Source organism: Muscardinus avellanarius, assembly GCF_963383645.1.
Source record: "Muscardinus avellanarius genome assembly, chromosome: 3".
NCBI classification, from domain to species: domain Eukaryota; kingdom Metazoa; phylum Chordata; class Mammalia; order Rodentia; family Gliridae; genus Muscardinus; species Muscardinus avellanarius.
In genome coordinates, this window is record NC_137788.1 from 151,391,725 (window position 1) to 151,404,266 (window position 12,542).

At 47.4% G+C, this 12,542-nt stretch overlaps 1 protein-coding gene across 1 annotated transcript in view; it reads right to left on the reverse strand.

The window, feature by feature from the left end:
• Positions 1-11,613, reverse strand: part of AKAP13 (A-kinase anchoring protein 13) — a gene marked incomplete at both ends in the record, with an annotated part of 114,402 nt that extends 102,789 nt beyond the window's left edge. Inside the window, one exon of the mRNA XM_080692887.1 lies at positions 11,533-11,613. Coding sequence (XP_080549013.1) covers positions 11,533-11,613 — 81 coding nt within the window. The remainder of the gene's footprint in view (positions 1-11,532) is intronic.
• Between the last annotated feature and the right edge of the window lie 929 nt (positions 11,614-12,542).

The window sequence follows — 12,542 nt, forward strand, 5'->3', positions numbered from 1 at the left end:
CGAAACTGCGTGATCCTGTCTCTGCCTCCCAAGCGCGGGGATTACAAGAGTGCGCCACTACGCCCGGCATAAATATGGTTTTTAATTTAAAATGCCATGGGTTGCCGGGCATGGTGATGCACGCTTGTAATCCCAGCACTTGGGAGGCCGAGACAGGAGGATCAGGGCTCGCGGACAGCCTCAGCTACTTACGCCCTTTGCAACTCAGTGAGACCCTGTTTCAAAATAAAGAATAAAAATATAGGACTGGGAGGTACAGCTTGGAGATAGAATGCCCCCAGCTTCCACCCCCAGCACCACAGAGGACAAACAAACAAAAATAAAATGCCATGGGTTACCTGGCCTCCACACCCCAAGATGACAGAGGTGTGTACACGTAAACCTGGGAGCGTGTGGGTTAGCAGGCTCAGTGAGCTGCCTCTGCAAACCACAGCCTGTAGGTTGGTACAGACTGGCTTGACCGTGAAAGAGAGTACCCAAATAACAGAAATCCATAGAGGGAACAAAGCCCCTGGCAAACACAATCACGTCAGGGATTTGAGAAAAGCTCAATAGAACTGGAAGCACGAGGCAGGAGCACTGCGTGACAACACGGCCCAGAGTTCCAGCCACGTGAATAAAGCACAAGCAAGACACTCCAGAGCTGGGCTAAGCTCACAGCCTCCTGTGGCACAGCCTCCGTCACAAGGGGGAAGACAGAGCTGGGCGTGGTGGTGCACGCTTGTAATCCCTACACTTGGGAGGCCGAGACTGGAGGATCGCATGTCCGCGGCCAGCCTCAGCAACTTAGTGAGGCCCTGTATCAAAATAATAAAATAAGCCGGGCGTGGTGGTGCACGCTTATAATCCCTGTGCTTGGGAGGCGGTGACAGGAGGATCGCGCAGGTTCGAAGCCAGCTGTGCACGCTGGCTTAGGAGACCCTTTTTCCAAATAAATAAAATAGGTCTGGGAGTGTAGCCCGGAGGTAGAAGGGCTTCCAGGAACCCCAGTACCACCAAAAAAAAAAAAAAAAAAAAATAATAATAATAATAATATAATAAAATAAAATAGGGCTGGTGGTGTCCAGAAGTGTATACTAAGGAAAAGAAGCAGGAGACGTGGCTACGATAGAGCTAGGCTTTATTTTTTAGCAAGAGTGGCGCCCACCAATCGTAGAAGGAAGAAAGTGAAGGCATCAGTATTATATTTGGAAAATAATTCTAGAATTCTGGAGGTGAAAATGAAGTGTGGCGAAGTACAGTGATATTCGGAAGGCGAAGACCAGCGAGGACGGGTCTGACCTGGTCCAGGCAGCGTGCGCCTCGACTGGGAAACACAGAAAACGATGTACACTGGAGAGCTGGTACCAATGCAGAGGCCGCCGCAGGGAGGGGAGAGGACTGAAGGTTCACAAAAGGCAGGAAACCCGAGGGCCAGCTGGGCGGCTCGCTCTGCTGACCAGGCTGGGCAGGGCGAGATGCCAGTCTGTCTAGTAAAAGGTTAAACACGGAGAAGGAGGCTTGAAAATAGGCTGTGTCTAGTTTCACTTGTTCTTGAGTGAAAAGTGTGGCGGTTCCTCTAAACAATTAGGTAAGCCATCACCTTGTGATTCAGCAATTTCACTCTGGGAAAATTTCAGTCCAAACAACTGAAAGCAGGGATGCAAAGAGATATCTGTAAAGAAATGCTCATAGCATCATCATCCCAGCAGCCACACAATTAAAACAGCCCAAATGTACACTGACAGATGTAGGGGTAAACAAAATGTGGCATCTACTTAGAAGAGAATGTCTTTATCCTTGAGCCGCGCGTGGCGGCACATGCCGTAATCCCAGTACTTGGGAGGCTGAGACAGGAGGACTGCCGGTTGAAAGTCAGCCTTAGAAATTTAGTGAGCATTTCAGCAACTTAGCAAAAGCCCGTTTCTAAAGAAATAATAAAAATTGGTCTGCGAGTGCAGCTCACAGGTAGGATGCCCCTGGGTTCAATCTACAGCACCACACACAAAAAAAGAATATTATTTATTCTCAAAAAAAAAAAAAAATTGGGCCGGACGTGGTGGTGCACCCTTGTAATCCCCACACTTGGGGGGGGGGGGCGAAGACAGGAGGATCGCACAGGTTCGAAGCCAGCCTCGCTGGTTTAAGAGACCCTGTTTCCAAATAAAATATAAAAAATAGGTCTGGGAATGTAGCCTGGAGGTAGAAGGGCTTCCATCCCCAGTACCACCAAAATCCCCAGTACCACCAAAATAAATAAATAAATAAATAAATAAATAAATAAATAAAAAAGAAAACTGGCACAAAATTCAATGTGGATGAACCTAAAGGCATTATAATAAGTGGAGTGAGATGGTCACACAAGGACAAATAGCAAACGATTCTGTTTCTGTAAGGCACAGAAAATTCTAGAATTATTTCTAGAATAATTCTAGAATTATTTTCCAAATATAATACTGAGCAGTCAGAATCAGAGAGAAACCAGAATGGTGGTTGCCAGGAGTAGGGAGAGGGAGGAGCAGGGTGTCGCTGTCTACAGGTAGTTTTAGTCTGGGAGGCGACAAAGCTCTGAACATGCCTGGTGGTCATGATTACACAACTCTGTAAACGCATTTAGGACTGCTGAACCGTCCGCCTAAAAGTGGTCAAAATGGTAAATTTTAGGTTATGTCTATTTTAAAACAATTGAAAAACGAGTGTGCGGCAGTTAAAAATATGCAAACTTGTTTATAGAAAAGTAGTCAGGCAGCCCACAACGCCAGAGTCAGAGCCAGTAATCCGAGCCAGATGCTACCAATCATGGTCAACAGCATTAACCAGAGGACCAGCTCCATACTGCAGAGTGGGGAAAACAAAGAATGTCAGAACGCACGTCAGCGTTTGCAGCCGCAGCCTGCACCAAGCGTCACGTTCAAGTGTGAGCAGTACTAGGCCTACTTTGGGAGTGAGCTGCTTAGAGACAGAACCTGGACCGCGGAGCGCGCCCAGGCCTTACCACACACAGCCTAAGACATCTGAAAGGTGTCCTTCAGGAAATTGTTACCGGGTATTTTTGACCGTAAGAATGCTTCTTCTCGTGGCAGGCTCTTTTCTAAAATGTGATTCCCTAAGACTGAAGTTTCTACACTAACAGAAGAGCTGCTCCTTGTACTGTCAACGCTCTTCCAAGTCAGTTCTGAATGCGATTAGGCTTGCCAAATGATTCTGACTGTGAGCAGAATTAGCAGACAGAAAAGCAAGAAACATTAGCGGTGGCGCTGCTAATAATTTGAATTTCAGGGGAAAAATGAAGCTGATAGGATGATTATGAGTCCTCCATCCAGATTTGGCCCTTATGGGATAACTGAGCTGAGAGCAAAATACAGTGTTGGCAACTGAGTGGGCTGGGGCGGGGAATAGTTCCAAATGTCTAGCAAAAGGCTGGAAATGTGGAAAACAGATTTTAAACATTAAATATCTACATCACTTGCAGAGGTAAGTCAACAAAACACACTTGCTGGCCCTGATCACAGTCAGGATATTTTTTTTTACCTAAAAAGCAAACAGTCTCTGGTTTTCCTCTGCCCGTAGCACTGCCCTGACAAGCGCCTGGGTACCACAGGCGCTTATCCCGCTATCTGGTGAGTTCTGGCGTATCCAGAATGTGGGATGCTGCACGTTAACCTCAGAGGTAATTGATGCCAGACCTATCTGGAGAGCGTTTTCATTCCTCCCAAGAACCCTAGCGACCTCTTGTAGCACCCACGCCACGTCCACGATATGTTCCCAACGGTCTGAAAATAGAGTGGGACATGTTTTCAGTGGAGAGGAAAATTTTTGTGTCTGGCAGAGTTTCTGCTACTGTTTATATCTGAACATCCTAATAATACAGCTCGTGGTGACGCCCGGCCTTCCCAGCCACGGCCAGCACCGACTTCCTCTGCAACCGTCTCAGGAGATCCAACCGGAGTCACAAGGCTCAACAAAAGGAAGCAAAACCCACCATCCGGCCATGGCAGCCAACGTTTGAGTCAAAGTCCTTTCGGGGAATCGGACTGTGAGCGGGGAGACACACAGGGCCGCCTCGGCCCCCTTAGGTTTTCTCGTTTTGCTGAAAAGCGGAGCCAGACTTTTAAAAGATCTGTATTTCTCTGGGAAATGACACTGAAGTTGGAGACACCGTTCCTTCTGAGCTGTGCTGATGGGGTCGCGAGGCCCGCCCAGGCATCGAGGCCGGGAGGGCACTGCCCTCCTAAGTGTCCATAAGCACCCGGCTAACATTCTGAGCAACTAGCCACAAGATGTGCCCGTGATCAATCATTACTAGCATGAAGAATCCTGTTGCTAATGGTGGACAGCTTCCCCCCCCCCAGGTACTCAAAGTTATAAAATTAGTTCAACAGAAGTGACCCTGGCCTGAAATCAGTATAAAACAGCAGTTGATTCCAGAGGAGCAAATTCAGCCACATACTGTCAACCCCTTTCTTTACGGCATGTTGGGGGTTTGAGCCTTGCTGTCCTCTAGGAACAATGAAGTCTATTTTTTTTTTTTTTTTTTTTTGGTGGGTTTAGGGATGGAACCCAGGGGCATATGACCTCTGAGCTACACCCCCCTGCCCTAATTTTTATTCTTTATTTTGAAACCAGGCCTCACTAAGTAGCAGAGGGCCTCACTAAGTAGCTGAGGCTGTCCGCGAACCGCGATCCTCTAGGTCTCAGCCTCCCGAATGCTGGGATTACAAGCGTGCGCCACCACGCCCAGCTTTGTCTAGAAAAGTTTTAGCAGTCACCAATGGGTGAGGTTAGCTCTAACTTTTTGAAGGACGCTGGGAAAATCGGGTATGTGGGTATCAAAGAGCCCCTGCTAATAATTACATTTCTTCCATAGTCCATTTTTAGCCCATGATTCACAGTTACCAACGACTTTATCATAGAAACCAGGTGCCGTGTACGCATAAGGGAGGAGGAAGGGAGGGAAGTCATATAACGAGGAAGAGGACCGTGTACGTGTAAACTGAGCAGGGAGCAGAGGGGGGATAACCGGGAAATAGTATCTGCTTGGGCTTTATTATAAAAAATTTCAGAAAGGCGTTAAGATCTGGGGAACACGGCAGTCAGTGATGGCCTAAGTGCTCATCTGAGGCGTGGTGGCGCATGCCTGTCACCCCGGGCCTTGGGAGGCCCCAGCAACTGAGACCTGGAGCAACTTAGCCAGACTCTGTCTCAAAATGAAAAATCCAAAGGGCTGGGGGCGTGGCTTGGCGGTAGAGCGCTCCTGCGTTCAATCCCAAGTATCACCATGGCAGCAACAACAAGAACTGCAATGTACCTATGTTCAGGGAACTCTGGGGAGAGAGTGTGGACACAGAAGAACTTCATGAAGCGAACTATATACAACGAACAAAGGAAGCTGATCCGAATGCAGGGAAAGCCCAAGAGAGCACGGGTAGGTAGCACAGGCTGGGGGTTCGGAAGGCAATCGCAGTCGCCATTCGGACGCCACCGGAGGCAGTGAGATCGTGAACGGGGTGTGCCGAACTCAAAGGCCGGCGAGCTGAGCCACGTGCTTCTTGCTGTGTTTCATCTGTCTTCTCATCGCAAACTTATCAGTACATTAAACAAAGTTGACGTAACATGAGGCTTATGAACCCACACAAACCTTACGATGTTAATTCACTGAGCTTGAGTGCGTGCACAGGTGAGCGTGTGCTACTGGGATTGAAGGCCAGGGAGTTCTATCACCAGGCTATATCCCAGACCTTTTTTTTATTATTTATTTGTCTATTTATTTATTTATTTATTTATTTAGTTAGTTAGTTATTGAGTCTGTGGCTGGAATCCAGGGGTGTTCTATCTCTGAGCTACACCCCCAGCCTTATTTTTTTATTCTTTATTTTTTATTATTTTTAATTTTTTGGTGGTACTGGGGGTGGAACCCAGGGTTTTTCTACCTCTGGAATATACCCCAGACCCATTTTATATTTTATTTGGAAACAGGGTCTCACTAAGTTGCTGAGAGCCTCACTAAATAGCTGAGGCTGGCTTTGAACCTATGCGATCCTCCTGTCTCAGCCTCCCAAGTGCAGGGATTACAAGCGTACGCCACCACGCCCGGCTTTTTATTCTTTATTTTGAAACCGGGTCTCACTGAGTTGCAGAGGGCCTCACTAAGTAGCTGAGGCTGTCGGTGAACCGCGATCCTCTGGTCTCAGCCTCCCGAATGCTGAGATTACAAGGATGCGACACCATGTCTGGCTTCTTTTTTATTCTGAAATAGGGCCTTGTAAGTTCTTGAGGCTGGCCTCAAACTTGCAATCCTCTTATCTCAGCCTCCCACGTACTGAGATTACAGGTGTGAATCACTGTACTCAGCCTTTATTCAGCTTTTAATATAAATCAGAGACACTGTTCTGAGTGCTTAGGTACATTAACGAGCAGATCAATAAAATCCTTTGTGGAAAAAGTGAAACTTCTGCGTATGAGTGGAGTGCGAATATGTTCGTGATACTTGTGAACTGCAGTTGTACAAGCACTGACACACTTAATTTATTATTTTTTTAGTACTTTTTTTTTTTTTGGTGGTACTGGGGGTGGAACCCAGAGACTTTCTACCTCCGAGCTATACTCCCAGACCCATTTTATATTTTATTTGGAAACAGGGTCTCACTTAAGTTGCCGAGAGCCTCACTAAGTAGCTGAGGCTGGCTTCGACCCTGTGCGATCCTCCTGTCTCAGCCTCCCAAGCGCGGGGATTACAAGCGTGTGCCACCACGCCTGGCTTAATTTCTTAAAAAGAGAAGACATTAAAACTCAAAATGACTTTCTAAAAAGAACTGGGGGAAACTGCTGAATGATAAAAATGAAAAAGAAACCACAGGAATCATGGCAGAAGTATTCTAAAAACCACGTGGCAAAATAAAACTTATACACTGTCATGTTCATGCACAACGTGTCACGAAAGGAACCTCCATGCTGGGAGAAAGTGATCAAGACCCCTCTGACGCTTCTTCCAGAGAAAGAATCCGTGTGTGTATATACGGAGCTCGGTATAGATCCCCATGCAGGAGGCTGGATCAGTCAGCTCAAAGGCGCATCCGAGCCAGCCAAAAAAAAAAGCAAAGACCCTGAAAGCAGGTGGCCTCCCAGCGCTGATTTCATGAGGCGGGGAATGCTGGGTAAATTACTGGCTATCCAAATCTGACTTCGCGTCTGTAAAATGAGACGAGGAAGAACGTAAACACTCAATGCTTATGTCTCAAATCCGTTCGCTTCTTCCCAATTCAGACCACAAAGCAGCCTGGGAGCGCCCGGACTGTCCTCACAGCCGCCTCACCGACTCCCATACTGCCAGGATGATCTTCTACAAACAAACCGAGGAGGGCCCGGGGAGGTGGCCCACATCTGTAATCCCAGTACCTGGGAGGCTGAGATAGGAGGATAGAAGGTTTGAGGACAGCCTGAACAAGTAGGGAGACTCTCACCAAACCTAGGGAGACTCAAGTTTCAAACATAAAATAGGGCTGGAGGGTATAGCTCAATTCCCAGGACAAACAAGCTAACAAACATGCCTAATGTGTCTGTGCTGCGGGGCCAGGCCCTGCTCTTCCTGGCCCGCTATGGCTCCCCTCCTCTGGCTCATGGTCACGGGCAGTGTGCTCCGCCCTGGGGACGGCCCTGTCGGCTCCTTCCTTCCTCCAGAGTTTTCTGGTTTTCCATTATTTCCTTCTAGAATATATTTGCTTGGTGTCTTTTCATAGTCTGGGGATCGGTTTTTAAGTTTTAGTGCCTCAGAAAACCCCTCCGTCTAAACGCTATTCAAGCCGGGCGTGGTGGCGCAGCGCTTGTCATCCCAGCGCTGGGGAGGCTGAGATGGGAGGATCGCACAGGTTCGAAGCCAGCCACGGCTACTTAGGCTCTCAGTAACTTAGTGAGACCGTTTCCAAATAGAATATAAAATAGGTCCGGGAGTATAGCCTGGAGGTAGAAAAGCCCCTGGGTTCCACTCCTAGTACCACACACAAAAAATACATAAATAGCCGGGCGTGGTGGCGCACGCTTGTAATCCCCGTGCTTGGGAGGCTGAGACAGGAGGATCGCACGGGTTCGAAGTCAGCCTCAGCTACTTAGTGAGGCTCTCAGCAACTCAGTGAGACCCTGTTTCCAAATAAAATATAAAAAAAATGGGTCTGGGAGTATAGCCTGGAGGTAGAAAGCCTCTGGGTTCCACCCCCAGTACCACCAAAAAAATAAATAAATAAAATAAATAAATAAATAAATGCCTCGCGCTTGTAATCCCAGCATTCGGGAGGCTGAGACCAGAGGATCGTGGTTCGCAGACAGCCTCAGCTACTTCGTGAGGTCCTCTGCAGCTCAGTGAGACCCGGTTTCAAAATAAAGAATAAAAAATAGGGCAGGGGGTGTAGCTCAGAGGTCGAATAGCCCTGGGTTCCACCCCCAGACCCGCAAAAAATAAAAAAAAATATATATATATAAGTGCTATTCTATCTTATTCTTTCCGTCATTATCTATTCAGGATCCTGCTCATTTCTGTCAAAACACAACAGCTTGTACAGACTTGTTTTTCTCTTTGCAGTCTGTTTATAAGCTGTGAGAAGATAAAGGTTACAGCTCTTGGACTTAGCACCGTGTCTGCCATAGGATATGAACTTGATATATATTTTTAATGTGTAGCTTTCAATTATGTTATCTCCAAAGCAGAGCAACTACCTCTCAAAGTCTCCATAGCATTTCAAACTGGAAAGTGTTTCCAGGACTCCTTTTGTTTATATACTCGCAACAAATGACTGTCTCCTCAGAAGTGTTTTCTCTGTTGAGACTCCTCCATGCTATAACGGGTGGTATAGCAGAAATAAAAAGAATATAGCTGGGCGTGATGGCGCATGCCTGTAATCCCAAACTTGAGAAGCCGAGACAGGAAGATCACACACTAGAGGCCGACCTCAGGAACTCAGCAAGACTGTATTTCAAAAGAAAAATTAAAAGGAATGGGGGTATTGCTTGGAGGTAGAATTCCCTTGGGTTCAATCTCCAGTACAGAAAAAAAAAAATTATATATATATATATTAGCTACAGCCCTGTGAAAACTAGTCACATATTTGCTGCTTGATTTCATATGATTTCTACATGAAAATAAGGTAAAAAAAAATCACTGCCTGACAAACACCATCTCATGAATTTACATATATACAAAAGAGCTTCATTAAAACATAAAATAGTAAGCTGGGTGCGGTGCCGCACGCTTGTAATCCCAGCGTTCGGGAGGCTGAGATTGGAGGATCGCGGTTTGTGGACAGCCTCTACTACTTAGTGAGGCTCTCCGCAACTTAGACCCTGTCTCAAAATAAAGAATAAAAAATAGGGCAGGGGGTGTAGCTCGGAGATCAAATGCGCCTGGGCTCCAACCCAGAGCCGCAAAATAAATAAATAAATAAATAAATAAATAAATAAATAAATAAATAAATAAATAAGGCTGGGGGTGTAGCTCACAGGTCGAGCGACCCGGGGTTCCACCCCCAATACCACAAAATAAGACAAATAAAAATAAACATAAAATAATCTCTCTGAGGCCCATGAGTTTGTAAAGATTTACCTTCCAACATTAAGAATCATGCCGGGTGTGGTGGCGCACGCTTGTAATCCCCGTGCTTGGGAGGCAGAGACAGGAGGATCATACAAGTTCGAAGCCAGCCTCTGCTGGCTTAAGAGACCCTGTTTCCAAATAAAAAATATAAAATAGGTCTGGGAGTGTAGCCCGGAGGTAGAAGGCCCCTGGGTTCCATCCCCAGTACCACAAAAAACAAAACAAGAACAAAAACAAAAAACATCCTCAAGGTTTTCCTGCCCATGTAGACTGTCGCACAGCACAGTCCAACGGCAGACTAGGTTCTACCGTTACTTAAATAGACACGATTCCCTTGTTACACACAGAATGAGACCTTTCCGCTTCCCCATACGCCTGGTTCCAGTATGATCGTAAAGCAACAGGCAGGTCAAGATCCCCCAAACCAGGCTCTCCCAAATATGCATATGAGGATAAACCTTCACCGCTGTTATCTGTTAGAGGAAATCACATCTTAAAGAAACTAAAATAAATGTATCATGAAACAGGTTCAAAACACCCAGATCCTGCCAGCCTAGGCGTGGCTGGTCCACGGCGACCTAAGAGTGATGGCGGAGCCCTGGCCAGGGCGCCTTGAGCCATCCACCTGGCCCAGCCTTCTGGGCCGTCAGAGCCTGTTCCTTAAAGAGCAAAGGCAAGGGGTCTTAGCTAATGAACTGAACTGATAAATCAATGTCTTAGCTCCCATATTTCCTTGACCAGAGCAACATGTTATCGCTGTCCCCTCCACACCCTCACGAGTTCAGATGGTGAGGTACTTTGGGTTGGCTTTCAATTTCCCTTGCCTTTGCCAGAAAATCACTGTATTACCATAAAGTGCTCCTTCAGTTGGCCAGCATTCCCAGACCCCCAACGAACGGGCCAGAGGAGTCCTTACTAATTTTAGATTCAAGGATGCCTCCTATGAGCAATTAGCTATCGAGTCTCCGCCCCCATCCTGCTTAAAGCCCCCACACTGCGAATGCTGAGAAAACAAACCTCTGGCTGCCAATAGAATCAGAAGTTACATCCATAAGCAGTCAAACCAAGCCAGAAGGGCAGCTTTGCCGCTTAAACAGGCTAATCGGAGACCCTTTCAAAAGAAATAAACATGGTCTGTCTTCATCGGAAAGAACTGAGAGTGAAGCCAGGCGTGGTGGCGCACTTCTGAAACCCAGTACTTTAGGAGGCTGGGACAGGAGGATTGTAGGTTAGAGGTCAGCCTTGGCAACTTAGCTAGACTCTGTTTCAAACTAAGAAAATAGAGCTGGGAGTGTAGCTCTTAGGCAGAATGGCCCTAGCTCAATACCTAGTACAAAAAGGAAAAAGAAAAAAAAGAAAAAAGGAATTGGGAGTGAGATTGCTGGGTGTGGTGGCCTTGTAATCCCAGTACTTGGGAGGCTGAGACAGGAGGATCACAGGTTCGTGGCCAGCCTCGCCTACTTGGTGAGGCCCTCAGCAACTTAGTGAGACCGTTTCAAAAATGAAAACTAAAAACTAGGGCTGAAGGTGTAGCTTGGAGAAAAAAAAAAAATTGTCCCTGGGTTCAATCCCCAGCACCACACACACACACAAAAAGAGCAGCAGCAGAAAAACAGAAAGACTCAGACAAAAGACAGAAAGACCAGAAGAAGAAGGGAGGAAGAGAGAGACCAGACGGGGCAGGAGGGGGCAGGAAGGAGGGAGTGAGGCAGACACACCCGGGAGAGAGCGACTCGGATAGTGAATTTCTTCCTCAGCGATTTTCACGAAGATATTCTTCTAAGCATAAGAACCCATTTTAAAGTAAGTAAAGTTATATTTCAATAGTAAGTGGCTTGTTACTGATTTTCAAACACCCTCCCTCCCAGCCTTCCTCCCTGTACGGGAAGGCCAGAGACACCGTGCCTGGATTCGGATTCCCAGAGAGAAGCCGGCTGGGAGCTTCCCAGTGCCTTCCAAACGGCCCCTCTTACCTTCAGCAACACCACGTCCACGGTCCTGTCCACCCTGGAGATGTCACACAGGCTGTAGCGCCTCTTGTGCCGTTCATACATTTTGCCCAAATACAAAAGGGCCCAGACACACGAGAATGCCCACTGTTAACCGGGGGACCCGTGTGCGCATGCCAGGCCCACAGTTCCAAATTTCTCACAGCAGGCAGGAGCACTGTGGCTCTCAGACCCCTCTCTACAGAGCGCCCTCAGAGGGGTGAAAATCCGAAGAAAAGACCCGGCGGGCTCCAGCTCCTGAATGCGAGTGAGAACTTTCTGGCCACTTCAGAGCTCAGACATGAAGAATGGATAATTCATAATGCAAGTACCACATCCCTCAAGATTCCCAGGGCGCAGATCTGGACCGAAAGAGGAGCGGACACCATTTCCATCGCTGGTGATAACTCCGGTGGGAAAATGAAGGAAAAAATGGCTAAGCATTCCGGCCGACACACACGTGGGACAAGAACTCCAAAGCAGGGAAGCAGAATCCGGTCTGGGCTTTGCCAAGGGGAGAGAGAAAGAGAGCCAAAAAGGAGGACGAGCGATGCAGTGGGGTGGTGCGAGGAAGCTCCTTAGACTGCTTTTCCTTAAAACAACAGTGAAGGTGAGGAAAATCAATTTGTCCTGAAAGGGGAGGAAAAAATAAAAATAGAAGCTGGAGATGCTCTTCAAAGGAAAGAGTCTTTTGAGTTCCTCTCTTGCTCACCGGGCAGTAGGGCTGAGTTTTAAGTCAAAAGTATCTGAGGACAGCAGAGCAAATGGGGAAAAAGACAGCGGCTGGCTCCTCCGGCAGTGCTCCCCTCCCTCTTCCCTCAGCGCCAGCCCCTCCCTGCCCCTGCTCCTCCCCCTTCTTTTCCTACTCAAGGACGTCACTACTTGCCCTTTCAGCGCGGCTGGAGCCTTGGAGGTTTGAAAACCTAATTGCAGTGGTGGGAACATGATTCATCTACAGACGGAGAGGAGAAAAACAAGGCTCCCTTTTCCAGCCG